General features: G+C 43.7%; 3 protein-coding genes across 4 annotated transcripts; all 3 read right to left on the bottom strand.

Annotated features, from left to right (window-relative positions):
- Nucleotides 1–1,486: 1,486 nt before the first annotated feature.
- On the bottom strand, nt 1,487–7,895 carry LOC120654370 (dihydrolipoyllysine-residue acetyltransferase component 3 of pyruvate dehydrogenase complex, mitochondrial-like). Its single transcript, XM_039931887.1, has 18 exons — nt 7,690–7,895; nt 6,870–6,963; nt 6,310–6,472; nt 5,838–5,878; nt 5,291–5,346; nt 5,121–5,195; nt 4,919–5,011; nt 4,538–4,786; nt 4,382–4,454; nt 3,555–3,631; nt 3,380–3,465; nt 3,218–3,293; nt 3,005–3,072; nt 2,843–2,909; nt 2,643–2,738; nt 2,458–2,560; nt 2,052–2,147; nt 1,487–1,964 (listed from the first exon to the last, which is right to left on the bottom strand). The coding sequence occupies exons 1-18, from the start codon at nt 7,723–7,725 to the stop codon at nt 1,894–1,896; spliced, it is 1,620 nt and encodes a 539-aa protein (XP_039787821.1). The 5' UTR covers nt 7,726–7,895; the 3' UTR covers nt 1,487–1,893.
- A 2,571-nt stretch (nt 7,896–10,466) lies between these two features.
- LOC120654369 lies at nt 10,467–13,961 on the bottom strand. 2 transcript variants are annotated; one of them, XR_005667050.1, is made up of 3 exons: nt 13,775–13,961; nt 11,681–13,207; nt 10,467–10,889 (listed from the first exon to the last, which is right to left on the bottom strand). XR_005667050.1 is itself a non-coding variant. In XM_039931886.1 (2 exons), exon 2 carries the CDS (start codon nt 12,803–12,805, stop codon nt 12,125–12,127), a length of 681 nt encoding a protein of 226 aa, XP_039787820.1. In that variant the 5' UTR covers nt 12,806–13,207; nt 13,775–13,960; the 3' UTR covers nt 11,919–12,124. The 2 variants fall into 2 exon arrangements, 1 of the variants encoding a protein (XP_039787820.1); XM_039931886.1 differs by lacking the exon at nt 10,467–10,889 and having other exon boundaries at nt 11,919–13,207; nt 13,775–13,960.
- Nucleotides 13,962–14,852: 891 nt separating this feature from the next.
- Nucleotides 14,853–21,905, bottom strand: LOC120654368 (protein transport protein SEC16A homolog). Its single transcript, XM_039931885.1, has 13 exons — nt 19,621–21,905; nt 19,193–19,513; nt 18,618–18,746; nt 18,422–18,544; nt 18,144–18,302; nt 17,794–17,919; nt 17,570–17,704; nt 17,351–17,478; nt 17,143–17,254; nt 16,712–17,038; nt 16,498–16,614; nt 16,102–16,397; nt 14,853–15,994 (listed from the first exon to the last, which is right to left on the bottom strand). Exons 1-13 carry the CDS (start codon nt 21,598–21,600, stop codon nt 15,448–15,450), a joined length of 4,500 nt encoding a protein of 1,499 aa, XP_039787819.1. The 5' UTR covers nt 21,601–21,905; the 3' UTR covers nt 14,853–15,447.
- Nucleotides 21,906–22,017: the final 112 nt, after the last annotated feature.

The raw sequence follows: 22,017 nt of genomic DNA, 5'->3' as shown, positions 1-22,017 counted from the left end.
CTTCTGCTACTTATATGGAAGGAAGGGAACCTTGTCAAATACTAAACCAAAAGAAAAAAAAAAGAATGACTGAAACCGCTTACCGGATACCACCATTACTTCACCGAGTTGTTGTTGATACCATTCACTGGGTGCTCGCTTTAATTGTTTGTTATAGATATAAAAAAAATCTCTTAAAGCTGGCTTGACCAGACTTCACACGGATATCTAGTGCAAGTTGTAGATAGTAATAGATAGAAAGAATTTAATAATTCGCACCGAAACAAAGGCGCTGCTGGTTTTGTTGTACTTGAGCACAGCAGTACTCCCTCCGTCTCTAAATAAATGTCGTTCTCGTTTTTCGAAAAATTATTTTGATTAATTTTATATAAAAAATTATTAATATTTATGATACATAATTAATACCATTATATAGAACTTTTAATCTAGTTTTTAATACATTTATTTAAAAATACAAATATTGCACGTATTTTCTACAAATCGAGCTAAATTTATGGCACGCACATCCAAAACGATAAATAATAAGGGACAGAAGGAGTATACGGTAGTATCATCATGCGGCGGCACTAGTTAAGAGCAAAATTCTAGGTGAAGCTCCTGCTCCTATTCGCTGCTCCTGCTCTTATTCGCTGCCGCTTGCATACACATCTCTTCTCGCATTCTGCTGCACATTAAATATCATCGCGGATCTGCAAAATGCTGTTCCGTCCGTCGCAGCCTCACAGCACAGGAGAAGAAGGCGCATCCTACTACAGTAGTAGTAGTACGCTGCATCCGCTCCGGAGGAATAAAGGTGTGTTCGGGCCAGGCCATGGAATCGGATTCCATTCCTCCTCGTCAGAATCTTCCTACCTAGCTACCTACCCACACAAGCCATGACACTATCTAGTTGCAAATTGATTTTCATCAGGATGCATGCAATGCGTTTTACCAATAGTTAGTGCCAAGGCAGGTTAGGTTGTCGATCGTATCTGGAAGCCGGCTGAACAGCAGCAGACCAGCATGTATTATGGGTCAAAAACCACGCATGTGGACTGGAGCATGGAATATACGATGCTTGCTTTCTTTTTTCTTCTTCTTCGTCTTGTCCATCTGGATGCTTGGAATGCTGCTGCCTTCGTCCCCGGTCGCCGGTCGGTGCCTCTCTCTCTCTCTCTGGAAACCAAACAGCAGCCTCCGGTTTTGGGAAGCCAAACAGCAACCTCCGGTTTTCTTCCGATTTCGTCGCCCTTTCCTTTTCGCCTGGGTCCCTCCCCATCGTCTGACCTGACGGTCGGTCATCGATTGTTTCTTGGAGAGGAGGCCAAAAACCTACAATCCCACTTGGAAGGAACACATCACCCCACACATTTTGGCTTCACATCTTAATTTCCGACCGTACAACCATTACAGCGTCGAGGACATCCATCAAGCTTGCCCACGAGCAGCACTTCAACTAGCTTACCACCAACTCAAGACACGTCTAGCTCGATTTCGCCTAGCAATGTTGACGACCCAAACAGTTCCTTCCCTGATTATTGAGTCACTTCGTTTATTCCGACCAATTCTCCCTGTGCATAGAAAAATATGCAAAACGCTATACTCAAAAGTGTTCTCCGGGGAGCGACATTCTCATGCCAGAACAGCCCAGGGGGCCAAACCCAACAAAAGGAGAGGAAAAAAAAAAGAGCTCAATGAGGCCTTGTAAGTTTATCCTACTTTCCAGCCTAACACTGGCGGCGTCAAAAAGGGTAAACGGAAAATCAGGTCATTCTGTGTCGGTTGCGTGCTCTTGGTTTCCAGGTCCTCCTTGAGACCATCACGAGATTATACAAAATGGAGACACCACTTTCCGGGTGGCCGGGTTATTCCACAGCTTCACAAGAATTGTCTTGCTGGTCATCATCCTAAACTTCACAGCAGCATTGAGGTTGGGTTCTCGATGTAGCCCTTGAACGCTTTCAGAAATTCCGCACCAATCGCACCTGCACACAGTTCCCACCAGCAACAAAAGGTTAGTTTTCCCAACCACAGACACAGTGCATGGATACATCGCAGACAGATCAAATTACCATCAATAACCCTGTGGTCACAGCTCAGCGTAGCTGACATGAATGAACCAAACTCATACTGACCATCAGCGGAACCGGGTATCACCCTCTTCTCAGCTGCTCCATGAAATAAAAGGGGATTACCAATCAAAGAACATCAGGCACTACTAGCAGAACGTGAAGCTGTACATCATTCAAAGCTACAGATTCAGTGCAGACACAAAACACATGCCACCTAAACTTCTATGTTCTAAATCCTGTCTACAGAGCTGATTTATTAGCCCAAGTGTTAAACTCAGATTCACACGGAAGAAAATACGTTTTTCAGAACAACAGAAAAGTGCTATAGATGCATAATACTGTACTGTTACTTGTACACATGACCAATAGAACAGCATATAAGAGGAAATGTTCAAGAACTAATTACCAGAGCCGATGGCCAAAATTGCAGATTGAGGAGGATTTATGATGGCACAGAATTGTTTAATTCCAAAGGGACCTCCCAAGTTTGATACCGTGAAGGTGCCACCCTGAAAATAAAGCAACAAATGTCATACAAATTTGTTTTCATTCCTGCGTAGCAATTTAGCATCTACTATGTACACTCCATACCTCGTAATCTGCTGGTTTTAAGCTGTTATCCCTTGCCTTTTGAGCCAACTGCTTCACCTCCTCAGCAATTGTACCAAGTCCCTTCTTGTCTGCGTCCTGCAGCACAAGTATAACTGTAAGTAAGAATTTTCTCCCTTAAAAAGTACAAGTTAGAACCAGAAACAGAAAACGCGAATTGGACAAAATTTAGAGTAACTTACCCTAATTACTGGAACAAACAATCCATGCTCTGTCTGTACGGCAACATTGATGTTCACATTGTGGTATCTATATCAAAAGAAAGTGTCGTTTTTAACTGTTTTAGGCTTTGATCTAATCAAATAATTTCCCAGCAACAATGAACCATTACAACTTGAACTTACTGGCGAATAAAATCATTCATCCATGAGCTGTTACACTGAGGGACCTTTCGAAGAGCCAAAGCTGCAGCCTGCATATCAAATAAAGACAGATTAAATACTGCACAGCAGAGAGGATATAAACTACATCCAAAAAAAAAAACAGTGCACATACCCAATCCTCACAAAACCTAGGTGGACAGCAGCAAATAAAACCTAAATGGTGCAACAAATTACCTTGATTACAAGATCATTGATAGATATTTTCTTTCCACCAGAGGCATCCTGCAGCGGATTCAGTTCACCTCGCAATCTGGATTAGAATGAAATAAAAAACTCATCAGTGCTGTTCCACCTATGAAAATAGTGCTTTAAGTTACAGTTAGGTTAGAAACATACTTGACAAGTTTGTCAACACGTGCATCAACTGTCAAGTAGTAATGTGGAATGGTCTGTTTCGATGCTAGCAGGCGGTTTGCGGTAACCTGAAGAAAATAAATACGACAACACATTCTCAGGCTCCTAGCATCTAAATATGAAAATCATGCCTAGGTTCTGGACTATCAAAATTTACCTTTCTTATCTGTGCATTTGGAATGTCGACATAACCTAACCCTGGAGCAGCAAAAGCCTCCTTATGTCCTCCCTTAGCTACAGAAGCGTCATCAATGCAAAAAACGGGGGAAGTCAGAAGGTTAGACTGCAGTCTAGTTCAGCTAAAGAAGCCAAAATGCCAAATCATGCAAATTATTATAACAAAAGTGAAATAAGATGTGCCGATCATGTTGTAGCAAGCCAATAACATTATTATATAACCTAAAGTGCATATGATTATGCAGCAACTAGAAGTATAACGAGGACCCAGGTAAACAACAGAGAGAATTGAACTGCCCCCCACAGATCTAACATAATATTGCAGAGAAACAAAAGCATGTGACAGTTGTTGTCTTGAGTTTATTCTTCAGGCGTCAGTGGAAACAGTCATGAGATAAATAGCACCATTTTTGGTAAATCAGATTAAAGCTTAGTGAAATCTTCCATCCAATGGTCAACCTCTCTGTTTTGGTTCTCAAATAGAATTTTTCTCTCTAATAGTTGTATTAATCTTCCATCCTTAGGCTTGTGCAGCTGAAGATGTCTAGTATTCCTTAAGGCTCTTATATAAATCTAATGAATCTGAGCTGATCAGAACACGACATTATACAATGATCAATGAGGGAGAGCTGGCAAGGGAAATACGTCCTGGGGACCTCTAGAAAAATCCCACCCAACTAAAACACAGCATTATACAACAATTGTGACAGGTATTTGCATGGGAAAGACATCCAAATTTAATTTGACAGTAGGAATTTCAAAGGTTATAAGAGATCTAATGGTTGCAGCTGGAGACTAATAACTCACCCAAGTAATCTTCAATGTCTGCCTTCAAAATACGCCCATCAGGACCAGTACCTTTCACACTTGACAGTGGGACCTGTTTCAGGGAACATAATCTTGATTTCACAAACCCATATACTCATCAGAACTATCAATACAGCTGAAGTAACAAGAGCATACATTGTTATCTTCAGCCAGTTTCCGGGCAAGAGGGCTGGCAAATATGCGATCTCCAGATTGAGAAGCTTCTTCAATCTTTGGGGCCTTGGGCTCAGGAGTCTTGCTAGCCTCTTTCTCGTCCACCTTTGGTGGTGAAGGTTCAGGTTGAGCCTTTGATTCAGTAGGAGCTGCAGGTTCCGCAGAAGATGATGGCTTATAATCCTTGAACTTCTCAATGTCACCCTCTTCTTCCACAGTTACAGCAATGATCTACAGGCACAGCATTGGTCAGATTATTAAACCCATTCTATGTCTGAAAAATATATGATTATGCGTGCAATATAAATATCTGCAGTGGTAAGGGTCAAAGAAATATTTATTCTTTAATCAATAACTATGCACCTCGCCAACTTTTATCTCCTTGGCACCATCTCCATGAATAATCTTAGCGAGATAGCCCTCTTCCATGCACTCCATTTCCACAGTTGCTTTATCCTGATCACCAGGAATCCACCCAAAGGTCATTTGGTTCTACTGCATCTCTTAAGTAAAAGAAAATACTAAACAAAATGTGCTGTATATCTTTAACAGACTGAAAACTTACAGTTTCCACCTCACAGAGAACCTCACCAGGGGAGACCTTGTCTCCTTCCTTCTTAAGCCACTTGGCAATGTTTCCCTACAATAAGTTAGGGAATAAAAACAAGCAGCGATCCTGATTTCAGTTCAGCTATTATTCAGTTCATAGTAATGATTTTTGGGTAACAGATGTACCTCAGTCATTGTGGGCGAAAGTGAAGGCATCCCGATTTCTTGATGTGGTGGCAAGTCTGGAAGTAGCAGAATGTGTTACGTCTATCATAGGACCTTGTTTTTGCTAATGGAAATATATGTTCAAGATAGGGAAACTAAAAAAAATGGTGGAGATGCCCAACCCAATATCAGAAGATACCAAAATTTGCGAACAGAAAGCAAGGAAACAAAATTCTGTGTTCACAGGACAGAAAGCTGTCCAGAAAATTCAAAAAGAAAACATGGCAGGAAATCTGACTACATGCTATATCGTAAGTCTAGTAACGAATACAGCTTCACGTGTGCATGCACGGACAAAAAAAATGTGAAGACAGGATACATAGAGGGGCAAATTTGCAATGAAATAACAAAACAGATTGCCAGAAGATGCTATTCTGCATAAGCAATTGCAAAGAAGTCTAAATTTTAATAAATATTTTCAAAAGACGGGACTGATCTACTTAGCAATATGTCTCGCATGATGGTCTCTAAATTAAAAGCATAAAAATGCACAACAAGCAGGCAGTACCTGCACTGCTTGAGAATGGTCGTGCTGAAGCCACCTGTCCACTGCCAATAAACAACCAAAAAAGTAAATGTCAAAACAGCTTCAGTATTACCCAGATCTCAAAGAAAAACATTAAGGTCAAGGCTTTTTCTGGAAGGAATTATTCTTAATAATAAGCAATGTGAACTTGAAATCTCATTTATCAGATAAGATTTAATAGATTATTAATATTATTTTTCTTGAACTATTCGTACCTTAGTTACAAAGCTGAGCAGATTGCCATTTGTGTGTTTTGTAAATTGTGGATCGGGATGAAATATAACAGAATAATTCAGTGGAACTTCAAACGATCTAAAGACATTTTTCAGGGTTTATCTGAGCCACCAAGATCAGATCCAATAGGAGTAAAGTTCTCAATAGAATCTATTTTAACGTGGTTTATGTCTGATGCAGTCACAAATATATCAGGAATAATAGAATAAAAAACACATACCATGAAAATGAACCATTGAGACTGCTAACAGCACTTGGGATACGGCTGTTGGAAGCTCTTGTCCAAGTGTAGCTTCTGTTTACTCCCACTGAGAATGTCTCAAGCTCTTTTGCAGGCTGGCTATGCTTAGATAATCTGGTGCCTCCAGTTCGCTTTCCAAGACCTGATGAAATCAAAGGCATTACACAATGAATGGCAACAACGTAGGGCATCTAAGAAAGGCCAAGTTTTCACAGTACACATTCACTAAAAACTCAAAACAACTAGTGCCTAAAATGGTTTATATCCAAAATGGCATAATAATCATGTGATGAATGAGAAATGACATGACATGAAATTAAAGGATCAAACTCAATAAGCATAGGTGATAGGTGTAGCAATAAACAAAGCAATGGGACATTGCATAGTAAACAGTTATCTGATAGTATGCAGCATGAATGAGCATCATCTGCATTCTCATATCTAGTTTGGTGGATACATGGCAGATGCTATGAACCTCTTGAGAAATGTGTAACTGAAAAAGGGGGGAAACAAAGGAAAGATAGAATGATACCACATACCATTTTCCTTGACGATAAAGGAACCGGAACTGCTAGAGAAATACCGGACAAGACTAGAACGCTCGCAATCTACAGCATTTTGCAAACTCCGCAGCTGTAGAAGCAAACAGGGGCAGGAGCGTTAGGTATAATAGTGGATTATAGCTACTCGATGAGTAAATAATATGAATGAGATCTAAAGCAACCTAGCTGGAGCAAAGGCAGCAGGACCATAACTCTGTATCAAAACAAAAAAGACCAAGAGCATTGTGGTCTGAAAAGTACAGCCCGATTACAAAGCTTCATAGCTCATAGGTTTGCAATAACAGGGCACATTCACAGTGTACACGTTTGGATTGCAGCAAGTGCAGTCAACGTCATGACAGTTCACCACCTCCACTTCTAGAATCCAAACTGATTATTCAACCGAATTTGCGTCTGGAAATGAGAAACGGAATCTCCAATTATCACAGAAAAGCCTGAGAGGGACTATTGGACCACCTACCCATCCAATTGGATCCTCCGAATGGAATTAATAATTATAGAAACGCGCAGCACCGAACTGGTAGCATATTACAGCATGCATTCCCACATCGACGAGAGATTAGCAACCTGATTACACGGCTGGCTTATTTACAAGCAGTGAAGAAAATCCGCAGATTATTCCCCGCCCCCTTGCCCAATCCACCAACAGCAGCAATTACAAGACCCAGCGCATGACTACCCAGAGACGGGCGGATCGAACAGATCGGGAGGCGAATAGGAACGGATTCCCAAATTCAGGGAAGCGCGCGCGGTCAGAGACAGAGAGATGCAGAGAGAAAGAGGGGGAGACACGCACCTTGCGGGAGTGACGGAGAAGCTGAGCGGCGGACATGGCGATCGGAGGCAATGGGCGCGTAGGCGGGGCTAGGGTTCGGGCTCCTTTCGGACGGGATGCGGCGGCGGCCGCGGGGGAGATCGGGGGGGACGAGGAGGAGGAGGAGGTGGGAGACCTCACGGTCACGGTGGAGATGGGAATGAAGGAGCCAGCGGGTCGTGACGTCAGCCTGTATTGTACGTATTCCCTTGTTTAGTTGGGGGAGGTGGGTGGGCCTTGCCCTTGCGGCTTGGGTTGGGCTGCGGGCAGATGGGCAACTTGGGCTTGGCTACCCCCTCTCCACCAATGGAAAGGAAGAACACCAGTACGGCTTGTTTTCTCCTACTGTACTATACCCCGGCCCCAAGTCCTTCAAAGCAGAGAATGAGAATATCAACTTTGCCGATGATGCTCAAAGATGCGACCACAGCACATCCAAGGTCTGACCTTAGGAACATGTCGACATCACAGATACTGAATCGTTTTAAGATGAAACAATTGATTCGTCTCCAAAGAATAAATAAACAGTGATAACATATGCGGGCGAGTACAGTACAGTACACTATAACAACAACACTCTACTAAGCCATGTCTTCTTACACTAGAACACGACTTCTCCTATCCTTCTCCAAAACCGAAAAAAATAATAGTAAAACAAAATGGAGTGGGGTGTGAATTTGCTTGCGTTCCAATAAATCGGGTAGGGGCAGATCATCTGTACAAGGGCACCTGCATGCTGCTTCTGATCTTCTGAGGGAATATTTTTCATGCAGTGAACAATGGATCCATAATCCCCATATGAACACTACTTCTCTTAAATGAAGAAAATAGCTTAGCTACTGCCATTTCTGGGTCATCTGTTTCCTATTAAGGTAGTCTATGATATGTGGAGCCCAAAAGATCTTACCTAAGCTTGGTTATAAACTAAATATCTACTAACTTGATCAAATTTGCCTAAAATTAGGTGTGGCGAGGAACAACCAACCACAATCATCGTCTGTGCATACAGCAGCAGCATGCATTATTGGCCTAGGATCCATTATTGTTTTTCTTTTGACCTCATATTGTTTTTGTTTGTGAAGAAAGACATTGGCCGTCACTTATTTTAAAAAAAAAAGACATTGACCGTCACTAGCAGAGAGCTACCTAGTATACCATTACGGCAATATCCATCGGACGCAGCAAGTTACTGTACAGAATTAACCAACGGTACATGCATTACTTTTCAACTAATTGGTCAGTAGAAATGACCTCTTGTTACGTATTACCCTGTTGTGGTGCCGTGGTGGTGGTGGTGGATGTGAATGAGATTTTTTTTTTCAACCGATAATGCATCAGTCACTGCCCGACTGCCGTCATGTTAACAGGAGGGCCAATGCAGGAGCCTGCCCCAACCCCATAGCCCAGGAGCCTACCTAGTAGGTACTATAGAGCATGCAATGCAATTCTCTGTGACTCAATGACTGAGGCAGAGAGATCGTCGCCGATGCATCCATCCTCTGTTTCTGTTTCCACAACGTCAACTGTCATCAACGATTGCGCAGCCTCATCACACTAAAAACACTTCACAAGAAGAAAAAACTCTGTTCTAGACATGTTAACAATGCAGCATGCTGCTCTGCTGCGGGCGAAAATAAGGAAAACACAAAGAATGGCACAATGGTAAAAATAAGGTCAAAATTGCAGAGGAGCTCTGGAGGAACCACCACCTGCCTTTCATTTGTGCAGTGTTCTCTCTGATATGAAATCGCCCTTTACCGTCTAAGCATACATCTATCAGGGCTAACATTATTAGGGCCCGTTTAGTTCCCAAAAATTTTCGTGTGCTACAGTAATTTTGAACGTTTGACCATTAATTAGGAGTATTAAATTTGGATAACTATCAAAACCTATTCCACAACCCCCCAAATCGCGAGACGAATCTAATGAACCTAATTATACAATGATTAGACAATGTTGTGCTACAGTAATCAATCTCTAATGACGGATTAATTAGATTTAATAGATTCGTCTCACGATTTCCCGTCCATCCGTGTAATTAGATTTACAATTAGATCATGTTTAGTCCTCCTAATCTTCGATTGGCAGTAATTTTCCCCAAAAATTTTTGGGAACTAAACGCGCCCTTAGTATAGTCAAACGACAAACCTGACCTTTTTTAAAGGAAAAGGTAAATCTGAGCAGAGCGCCGGCCGTCTGCTCAGCATCACCATTTCAAATTCCACCTGCTGCAATGCTACAAGATAAAGCTGACATGAGCTTCCTTCATTGCAACCACCCTCTACAAATGTAGAATGTGTAACTGCACTCGGGGCAATCATGCTCTGCTTCCCAAGTAAATGCTCCAATCTGGAGCCTGGGTTTCCAGATTGTCGTTGGACCCACCATCTCATCTCTGGAAGCAACTTCATCTTTTCCAAAATTGATTACAAAGAAGACAAGATGGAGCAATTATTCATATTCAGGCAATTATCGCATATAGGCCCTGTTTAGATCCCAAAATGCAAAATCCAAAATTTTTGTAAATCACTTGCATGATGTACTAAATGTAGTCGAAAAATAAATCGCATTACACAAATAGACTGTAAATCGCGAGACGAATCTAATGAGCCTAATTAGGACGTAATTAGACACTAAATTGCTACATTAATGCTACAGTAAATAAGCTCTAATGATATATTAATTAGGCTCATTATATTCGTCTCGTAGTTTACAGACGAGATCTGTAATTAATTTTGTGATTAGTCTATATTTAATACTTCAAATGTTGAATATTCTCTTCCAAAAATCCAAAATGCAAAGTGATCTAAATAAGGCCATAGTTACTATCAGGCCCATACTCCACAGGCAAATCTTTGTGATAAAACAGACGGGGTACTATATACAAGGATAAAATAAGCTTAACATCAGCATCGTCTCACAACCTAGATATGCCTGCTCCTACAACATACTCAAACATAAGCAATTAGCACCATAGCCAGACGGGGTACTATATACGAGGACAAAACAAGCTTAACATCTGCATCGTCTCACAACCTAAATATGCCTGCTCCTACAACATACTCAAACATAAGCAATCAGAGAGAGTAGCACCTGTTGACGCAAAAATCAACACACTGGAATCCGAGGGCAAGTGTTCACCGAGTCACGGAAAGTCAACCAAGCGTGCCAGTCAATTTGACCTGAAATTGACAAAGGAGAAAACAAAGTAGGCGTATCAGCAAGCTTTGCCAATACTGAATGCGACAAAAAAATATTGAATGCAAGCGTATAATAATGAGCGCGTCGGTAAGATCAGCCGATGCACTAAACGACAAAATCAACTCTGAGCAGCCGATCGCGTATGTATAATAAGATCTAAGCTATGAATGTGTAACTCAGATGATGCGAGCTAAAAACAGATCTAAACTGCCTCTTGAGATAACAAAAGTGTTACTTCAAAATCTAAAGCCGATCCAATATGTTTTTAGATGTGATAATGGCCAAAAAGCATAAGAAAACCTACAAATCTAGCCGATATCGATAAATTGTGAATAAATCTAGACGAGACGACAGCGATGCGTCCGGAAGTCAAAGCCTAGATGAACTCAATAACTTTTGAATAGATTTGAACGAAGCCACAGCGATGCGCCCGGTAGCTAAAGCTCAAATATACTCGGTAAAACGAAAACTCACCAGCAAATCAAGTCGCTCGAATGTGAGGCGTCCTTGATCGACTTGAAAGAACTCGTCGAAAAAGAAAAGAAAAGGCGAAGTCGCCGAAAAAGTGCAAAGGAATTATAAAGTTGTGTTGTATTGGATGTGTATCAAGTTTTTCCGGTCCCTTACAACTGATATATATATAGCATAGCACTATCAAATCCTAACCGATCACGGCAAACATTACTTGACTTAAAAGAAAAGACTAACTAAAGATAAACTACTTTAAATACTACAACCGAATCATCGAGATTCTCAGAGTCCGGATCCTCACCTCTTTTCTTGACTTCATTGGCAATTCTCCATCGGCCGGATACCAGAGCTATCTTCAAAGCATATTTTCCTCTGGCCTATCGGACGGACTCCATCGGCCGATTCCAACCCTGTGCATCTTTTGGTTTCTTCCAAATCGGCCACCTTCCCTTCACAAAAATCACCATACTTGACACGTGTCAAAAAACGGTGTCAACAGCACCATAGCCAAGAATACAGAAGCATCCCAATCACGACACTTGGCAAGAAAAGCAACGGAAATCAAAACCATATATGTTCATTACAATACCAAGTTAACTGATACAAAATACCAAGTTTAGTACACTCACAAAACAGCAAACAAGATGTTCTATCCATTTGTTTTGAAACTAGAAGACTATATCGCAGGCAACGTAGTCAACACATTTTTTGGTGACTATATACAATGCTATGACAAAGTGTATTTTTATATCTCTCTGTAAAGGTTGAGCCTGTTGGCGCCACCAAGCATCCTGTTAACCACAGTTGCAGCTGCCGCTCCTTGGCTTGGAGATGTGATTTCTGACGAGTCTTCTCTGATCTGCAACGACGACACTGCTTGGGCTGCTATGAAACCAGGGCAGTTGACTGACTGATGGAATGTTCCTTGATAGTAGGGGCCTTGGACTTGGAGGTCCCTCACTTCTCCCCAAGATGGCAGTGGCTGGCCAATCCCCCAATCAGCCCACCTCCCTTTGGGAGCATATGCATGGCTGGTGCAAATCAGTCCATCTGAAGAATAAATATCAGCGGCTTGTGCATCCACGGTGAATTCAAAGCCAGCCGAGGGATCCCAATGGCTGCACCTTTTATGCTTGTTTAGCATCAAGTGGCAGGGTTCATCGGAGTCTTCACCTATGAGAACATGAAGAGCGACTGCTTCAGCTATCGCAGCACCTTCCTCATCCAGCCTTTGCTGTTCTTCTTTCTTCTTCTGCTTCTTCTTTTCCAGCTCTGAAATAATGGCAGCCGAGTTTGCCAGCGCTTTCTCTAGCCGGCGCCTCTTCTTCTCAGCCTGCTTCTGGCGATCCAGCTCATCCTTGGCCTGTTTCTTTTTTCCTTTCTTCAAGACTTTGCCTGCCTGATTGCTCATGATAGTCTTGTCCATAACAACTGTGCCCGCTATTTACTATCTCAGCTAAACTCCTCTACTGTCTATATAAAATTAGGGAAAGACAAAATCTTCAAAGTTCATTGTTTTGGACTCCTTGCTAGGTGGTTTCCTAAGAGACCCGCACCTGTCTATTTATTTGCAAACCAGCTACTGCAAAAAAAGGAGGTGAACGCAAGATGCTACACCCACTCAGGTCTCAGTGAGTATCTTATCTTGCGGAAGATGCAATCCCAGAAGGAAACAACAGGGGAGAGCAGAAGCGAGAAGTGGTAGGCGCCTGCTACTTCATCTATGGTTAGTCTTGTCCCAAACTTGTTGCTGATCAGGTCCTGACCCATCTTAGTAGCACCCGAATTGGAGTAGAGCCCCAGCCAACCAGCTCATAAGGTTCCTTCACTGTGGCAAGAGAGGAGAAACTTAGGTGAGAATGGGGCAGGACGTGCTGGAAAATGAAGCAGGAGATCAAGGAAGGTGGAAGCATAAATAAATTAAATAACGGCGTAAAATAGAACGAATCACACACACATGATGAATGAATTGTAAATCCTATTGCACATGACGGAAAAGCCTGAGTGTGACAATTTGACCGCCCAACGACTTTACCCATCCAATTCGATCCTCTGAATGGAATTAATAATTATACAAACACGCAGCACCGAACTGGTAGCATATTGCAGCATGAATTCCCCACATCGACGAGAGATTAGCAACCCGATTACAAGGCAGGCTTATATACAAGTAATAATCGGTGAAGAAAAATCCGCAGGCGCAGATTAGTTACTCCCTGCCCCCTTGCCGAAGCCACTAGCAGCAGCAATTACAAGACCCGGGCACATGACTGGCCGCAGAGGCGGACGGATCGAACAGATCGGGATTCGAATTGGAACGGATTCCCAAAATTCAGGGGAGCGCGTGCGGTCAGAGGCAGAGAGATGCAGAGAGAAAGAGGGAGGAGACACGCACCTTGCGGGAGTGACGGAGAAGCTGAGCGGCGACCGGAGGCAATGGGCGCGCAGGCGGGTCTAGGGTTGGGGCTCCTTTGGGCGGCCGCGGGGGAGATCGGAGAGGAGGAGGAAGAGATGTGATGGGAGACCTCACGGCACGGGGGAGGGGAAGATGTGAATGGAGGAGCCAGCGGGTCGTGACGTCAGCATTTATTGTAGTATTGTTTATTGGGAGGTGGGTGGGCCCTTGCCCTTGCGGGTTGGCTTGCGTTGCGTAGCGGGCAAGATGGGCAACCTGATCGCCAACTTCGGCTTGGCCACCCCACCCCACACGGTTGGTCGGGATTTACACATCTGCTTGAGATTTGTGCGAGCAATCTCGTTCGTTTGATCTTTATCTAGCTCCTGCTGCGCGCCTGCGCCTCCTTACTTTCCCCGTACGCCAGGGCACCACCGCAGCCCGCCATCTCCGCTGGCCGCGGCACGCCGCCGGTGCTCCCCTCTTGTTTTCTACTGTACTACCCCCAAGTCCTTCCTTTCACAAATGACAGTGATCCACACATCCACCCAAACCCAACACAGTATTTGGGAATCCATACCGTACCAGTTTTTCTTTGAATCTGATGTTTCTCGCAGCTTTGTTTGCTTGCTCATATTATAAAGGAGTAGGGCATGACGCTCTGTTCGTTTGGCTTGTCAGCCAGCCAACAGTACTGTTTTCTTATACTAAATCAGCACCAGTCAGTCAGCATTATTGTTCTCTCATAAAAAATCAACACCAGCCACCAGCCACAAATCACTTGTTCATTTCCAGCTTTCCTTCATCCAACTGAAATCACAAACTAGGTTTTGTTTTCGACTCTTACCCTTGTCTCTTCCAAAACATAATAGGCCAAGCCTACATACATCCCCTTATCAGCTATGCGGCAACTTGAGCTTTTCCAAGCAGAGAATGAGAATATCAACATTATCGATGATGCTCATAGATACGGCCATAGCACATCCAAGGTCTGACCTGAACAACATGTCCACATCACATATAGACAACTGCCACATATCACATCAGCAAGCACCCAAGGAACAACACAAGGCAACAGTGGCACACAATCGTCTTAAGATGAAAGAATTGATGCGTCTCCAAAGAATAAACAGAGATAACATTTGTATGGGGCAAGTACAATACAGTACACTATAACAACACTCTACTTAACCATGTCTTCTTACACTACAACACGACTTCTCCTATCCTTCTCCAAAAACAGGAAAAAAATAATAAAACAAAATGGAGTGGGGTGTGAATTTGCTTGCGTCCCAATAAATCGGGTAGGGGCAGATCATCTGTACAAGGGCACCTGCATGCTGCTTCTCTTCTCACCTGTAAACAAGGGCCATCCAACTCTTTCCCCTCTCTCTAAAACATAAACCAACATATATAGCTACAAAATATTCAAAAACCCAGCATTTCTAGTAGTACAGGTCTGATGCACCTCCGTGCTTAAGTGCGGTCTCTAGGATCTAGTGCAACCTCACACATGTCCATTCCGCTTGTGGCATCCCCTTGATCAGCAGCATTATAAGGAAAACTCATTTCTCTTTCACCCGCTTCGGGGTTCAGGAATGATCCGGGGTTACCACGGTTGTGTCTGGGTAAAAAAAACATGACTCGCAACGGTCATGCTGAGCAGTTGCCAATCAGAGCTCCACCTCATGAAGATCCTCTGTCAATCCGTTCAACTGCATAGATGAGATGCTGTTGGAATGACTGTGCGACAGTTTCCCAGGCATGAGTGGTGACGGCATGGTCTGTCCCTCGGGTGATTTAGTGCTCGCAAAAGTACTAAGCTGCTCAGAGTATGTCCCGCTCCAGGATGCAGCTCGTGATCTTGAGAATGAGCTGCTGCTGCTGCTCACCGATGACACCCCGGATCCCTGGTATGGGGTGGAGATGTTGTCCATACTCGATTGACGATGAATTGTTGACAACATTGCTGCTGAAAATTGTGCCGATGGTGGGGGTGAAGAAAATGATGTTTCTGCTGGCGGTGAGGCTGACCGCTCGTCCTGATGGATGGTTTCACTGTGTATCTCTGCTGCTTGGTGTGGCACCATCTGATCAGAAGCAGGTGCGGTTGGCATGAAGAACTTGGCACCTGCTGGTGGTGTCACAGAAGGAGCAGCCGGTTGGTTATACGATGGCACTGCTCCAGATGCACTAGACTTGTTGAATGTGTCCACATATCTAAAGTGAAGAACAGAAAAGTCATCAGTCCTCCCATTGATACCTTAGATAGCAGTATAAAAAATAAATCAAGAGTAAACGACAATACTACTATACTATTGAATTACCTGGACCGGACACCCATCCGTCCCCGAGCAGAAAACTGGTTTTGGCTAGGTGGAATCGGCGGCATCCCCAAACCTTGCTCGGAAGAATTTGAGGATTTCCGTTCTGTGACTCCATTGGGAGCATGGCTTCCACTCATGGGGCCATTCAACTTATGGTCTGGCATACCATTCTGGAAAGACAGTTTTGTTGGAGGTGGAGGTAGAGGAGGCTCCTCAGCAGGAACTGCAGCACCTTCTTCTACCCACCGCTTCAACTTCTCATCATAGTAAAACTTGTTCTGGTCCCCTAATTTTGCCTTCAGAACAGAGATAAAGCTTAAGGTTAGCATTGCATAGAGAGAAACAAGCCAAACAAAGAAGTGGAGATACTCCAGTCTCATAATAGTCAGAAAATACCTGACGGTGGGTTTTTGACACAAATCCCATAGTCTTCTGCAGTGTGGAGCCCAACCAACCAAACCGAGAACTGCCTGATCCTGATGCACTGCTCTGCATGCCATCTGATCCGGCACCCTGTCAGAATTTTAAAAATGAAATGAAGAGATGAAAACAGAAAACTCAATATCAACAAACCGAAGCTAATGCCTCTTAAGGCTTCTCTCATAAGTACCTGTTTTGATGTTCTGCCAAAGTCCGGCTCAGAAACACTTCTGTTGTGTGCAATTTTCCTGCCAGCACCACCACTATTCTCTGCTCCCTGAGTCATAGATTGCATTGAAGCGGATGGCATTAACGATGACATGGCCATTACCGATTGGCTATTTACAAATTTTGCAGCTGCAGGCGCAGCGTGGCTCTCCCTATCACTAACAGATCCATGTGGCAGTGGTGGAAGTGGTGCAGATGGTGTACCCATCATGCGGGATATAGATTTATCAAGCGAGGTGAAAATCTTCCCCACTAGTTTTGCTGGGGCAAGATTTGTGCCATATCCACCCTATAAAAAAAAAACAAGCAAAGAAAATGGGTTATGATAAATGAGAACATAGAGCATGGGAACCCCAAGAAAGGATTTGAAATATACTAATGGCATGGTCCAACCTGCTGGTGCGTGCGTATCCTCTCCTCTAGCGAAGAAAACAATTGTTTCCAGGCCTCCAATTCAGGGGCACGGCCAGAGGCTTTCAGCACCTTCAAAGATGCTTGGCAATACCTGGAGAAGTTAATATTCAACTGGTTCACAATGTACAAGTACAGACTAGGGAAAGCACCAAATCATTTAATTGTTATGGACGAGCCAACAACCTACCTCAAAGAATCAGAAATCTTCCCCACTTCAGCAAGCATGTATGCATATATCAGCTTATACGGCTGAAAGGGTAGCAGGATATACTGAGAATTACCAAGCACCTTCGCGTATTCATATACTTCTGTCCTCTGTTGTTTGCATTTTACAGAAATCAGACAGTGAATAAGTGAATACCTACTCCATATAAAATTTTTTGCAGTTAAACAGACAGTACCGGACCTGAATGGCTTCAGGGCTGGCAAATGTTCGAGGACACTTCAAGTGGTCTGCGCCAATGAGGCATAACCTTGCACTTTCCGAGTACGAATCAATATTTAGTTCAGCAACTAAATAGCATGAATGAGCAGCTGCAACCTGCACCCATTTTGTGTATTGCTCTCAATGACACATACGCGAAAAAAAAAGTATGAAAACTGAATCTAAGAAATACATACGATACAAACCTCAATTTTCTCTTTCCAAAGGCAATCACCAAGATGGGTAATTACGAGATCATCGCCTTTTGTCCTGTTTGCAGTAATAATAGCCAAATTTTCCTCCCAATCATCCAACATACCATTAGGACCAGGCTGTCTCGAAAAAAACAAAAAACAAATTGTGAACAGAATTGCAAAGTAAACAGCAATGCATGAAAATTATTGATAAGCTATACCCATAAGTCATGATATTGCACTAAAACAATAACAAAAATGGTAAAGAGACTTGTTACTATAACTTTGAATTATATAATCGGTACTTTTTTCAAAATAATAAGACAACTAAGAACTGAAAATCTCATTAACTGTGCAAGTACCTCCATAGGTTGATGGGATGTACCATAGTCGCTGTTGACATTGTTCTCTACATTAAAAACATCTGCAGGTTGTCCAGCAATGAGAAGGCATAGGGTTCGCAGAGGTGACCCAGATACAAAATGGGAGTGAGCCATTCTCTTCACTGTATCCACATAAAACTGTACCACCAATTCAGAAAAAAAAACGATTATGAAACTAGCTTGGAAATGAAAACCAGACAAGAAATTCAAGCAATGTGTTAGATTACAAAAAGGGAGTCATTTTAAGTTAAACAGACCTGATCGCCAAGCTGTAAAGCCAGTATGATTGCAGGCCCCCACAGTTGACCTCCCTGGGCACACTGAAGGGCCTCTTTTCTTCTTCCAGAAACTAGAAGATTTTGGACCTCTTGTGCAACAGCCTAAAAGGATAGTACTCTCAAGAAGGGACATTTGACCAGAAAAAAAGGAATATCAAGTTCAAATAAAAGTTACCTGCATCTGACCTTCTGAGGGAATATTTTTCATGCAGTGAACAATGGATCCATAATCCCCCATATGAACACTACTTCTCTTAAATGAAGAAAATAGCTTAGTTACTGCCATTTCTGGGCCATCTGTCTCCTATTAAGAATTAATATAAAAGATAAGTAAGATTAATAAAGCTAGGCATAATTTTTAAACTGCAGAGATTCGAAAGTAGATCTAGCTCATAATGAAACGTGAAAAAAAAAGATGAAATCAAGCAAATGTGAGAATACTAATAACAGGCATTTATAACTTTATGTGGTTGAAATATTGCTCATAAGAAAATTCCAGATTATATGAATATATATTAGTATGTAGGTTTATTTGCTTATCCAACTTTGGTGTTGGCTTACACCATCCAACAACTTCAAATCAGTATGTGCTAGTGATAATTTGGTCTGCCAAAATTATGATTGCACAATATTTAACTCTTCTGATGTAAATTGTGAAAATCAACAAGGACAGTAAAGGGGAACAGGTCAGAAAATAGAGAAGGTATATAAACTAACAATACAATTATAGCTGCAACATAATAGAGGTACCTCTTGTGGGTCAGCCCCAAAAGGTGAACGGAGTTTTCCATAGTGCTGACACAGTATCTTCAACAATGAAATAAGCAACTTGCGAGTATCACCTCTCTGGAGTTCAGTGGAGGAAAGTTCATACCATGCAATCATCTCATCAAGCCACTTATTCACATCCTTTGATGCAGCACTTCCACCAACTAGAGGACCAGGAACAGGTTGACGGCATAAAGCATTGAAATAACCAAGTGCGCTGCCATTAGTGATGCTTGAAGTATCAACTTTATCAAAAACCACCTCTGATAGATTAAGGACTGAAACTGTGCCACTAGAGTTCCCCTTGAATTGCAATAAGCAATAAGAAAGAAATATTTTAGTCACCTAAAAAAATATGTGATGCTGCTTTGTTGCAAAAAATTGTTTTACAAAGGAAACTATTGGGGTACCTGATTTCCACTGTTAAAGCTTGTGGTCATTGAGCTGGTTTCTTTCATAACAATAAGTTTCCCTCCAAACCCAAAGGCGATGAGGGCATGTGGTGGTCGTCCAGCAGATGACCTCCCATCATGAGAGTGGCCGAACTGAAAATTTGAGGTATTTGCAACCGGAAATTGTTGCTGATTAAAGTTCATGGAGTTCTCTGTACCCAAATAGCTGTTTGACAGGTGCTCTTGTGGGTTTGCGCTTGCTTGGTTCTGACCATGGTATGTGCTTTGCATTGGGGCAAATCCTTGAGTATCCACAGCACCATTGACATCACCATAACCCTGGTGATTGGCAGAAGTGTCAAATCCCAAGTAGTTTGGTTGACGACCTGAAGAAGGTTGGGAACCCATGTAACCAGCATGTTGAGCTGAAGAGGGCTCAAATATCTTGAAACTGGTATTGTAACCTGTAGAAGTTTCAAATTCATTGTAGCTGGCCTGGTTAACCGTGGAATCTTCGGATCCCTTGTAACCAATCTGGTGACCAGTGGAAGGCATGAATCCCTTGGAAGCACTATGGTGACCCGTGGAAGGTTCGAATGCGTTGTAACCACTCTGGTTGCTCATGGAAGGTTCAAACGCCTTGTAACCTCCCTGATTACCTGCGGACTGTTGGAACACATTGTGACTGGTCAGGCGACCCATGGCAGGTTCAAACGCTTTATAACCGGCGCGATAACCTGTGGAAGGTTCGAACGCCTTGTAACTGGATTGTTGACTGTCAGAGGAGCTATAACCACTCTGAAGACTTGATGATTCAAAGCCCTTGTGTGCACCATAGTGATCGGTAACAGTTTCAGCTGTGTTAAAACCAACCTGGTGGCTCGTAGAGGAACTGACAGCCTCAGCATTTGCATGTTGATCAAAACCGTAGAAACTACTGGTCAGGCTATTATCTGTAGCACTTTCAGATTGCATGGTGTTACCAAACGCACCAGTCGTCTCTCGTTGGCTCTGAGGAGCGAAACTATTCGTGAACGAGTTATGTTGGGTCACCTGATTGTGGACAGAAAGGTCCTCAGTTTGTTTGGCATTATAGGCTGTTCCTCCAGAAGTCACAAGAGCACCATTGTTTGCACCAGTCTGAACCGCGCTAGCTGTTCCAGCCTGCTGGTACGACTCAAGCGAGTGCCACTGCTGGGTGTTGGTATCAAAGTACCAACCTGGGTATTCTGCGTAGAAGAGCATGTTGGGTGGGTACTCTGAGGCGCCCCCCTGGCCCCAACTTGAGACACCAGCTGTGGCAGTGCCCTCCTCAGCAATGGTCTCAAGCCCTGCATGCACTGAATTCTGCAGGTAGGATGCGTCAAGCTGCTGCTGCTGCTGTAGATTCTGACTGGTATTGTCTACCAACTGAGCTGCATTCCCTATTGTATTGGAAGTGTCAACCTGGTACCATTGCTGCGTCGCCTCATCATACTTCCATCCGGGGTACATGGCCTCCAGATACTTGGGATCTGTGGAATCCACAGCACCACTGCCGGTCCTCTGAAGCTGGCCGTCCACATTCTGATTGGAGCTGGAGGTCCCCCCGAAGAAGTCCTGATCCGTCACCGGAGCGGCCAAGCTCTGATTCACACCGAGGAAGTCATGATCCGAGGAGCCGACGGAGGAGGTCTCCAGGGTGTGGGTCCCGAAAAAGCTGTCGTCGGCGGCGCCTCCCGAGAGCTCAGCAAATGGATCAGCGCCATCGTCCGGGCCGCCTCCGAAGGAGGCCCACTGCACCTGCTTGACGGTTGTGTGGACGCCGGCGCCGGCCTTGGATGAGCCCGGTGACCCTCCCTCCGGAGGCGCCGCCTCGGGGGCCGGTGGCAGGGTAGGTGGGTCGTGGTCGGCGAGGCTTATGTCGGAGACGTCGCGAGCCAAGGCGGAGTTGGCGGGGGCGTCGTCGTCGTCGACGAGCTTGTCGAAGAAGTCGGCGTCGGTCTGGTCGTCGGCCATGTGGGAGGAATTGGATCAGGGAGATCTCTCTGGGCGATGGCGGATCGGAGCGGGGGTGGATCTAGGGTTGGTTGGCTGCTTGGTGCCTGGCTCTGGCTCTCAATTGAAATGGAATGGGGGGCGGAGGCTCACCGGCCGGCCGGGCGAGCGGCGGATCGGGATCGCAGGAGGAAGCGGGAGGCGGGAGGGGCGGTTGCGGTCACGACCACGACAGCCGACGTCGCAGCGCGCCACCTCTCTCCTCTCTCTTGTGTGTGTGTGTGTATTCCAATTCCAACCCGCGATTGAATTTTTCTCACTTCCCCTTTATCACTCATTTCTACAGTAGTAGTTTATATAAATAATAGAAACAAAATTTATATTTTACTCCATCAAACTTCAAACTTGTGTGTGCGGACGATACTCCTGAAGTTTATC

Source organism: Panicum virgatum, chromosome 1N, assembly GCF_016808335.1.
Source record: "Panicum virgatum strain AP13 chromosome 1N, P.virgatum_v5, whole genome shotgun sequence".
NCBI classification, from domain to species: Eukaryota; Viridiplantae; Streptophyta; class Magnoliopsida; order Poales; family Poaceae; genus Panicum; species Panicum virgatum.
This window is presented reverse-complemented; position numbering and strand designations above follow the sequence as displayed.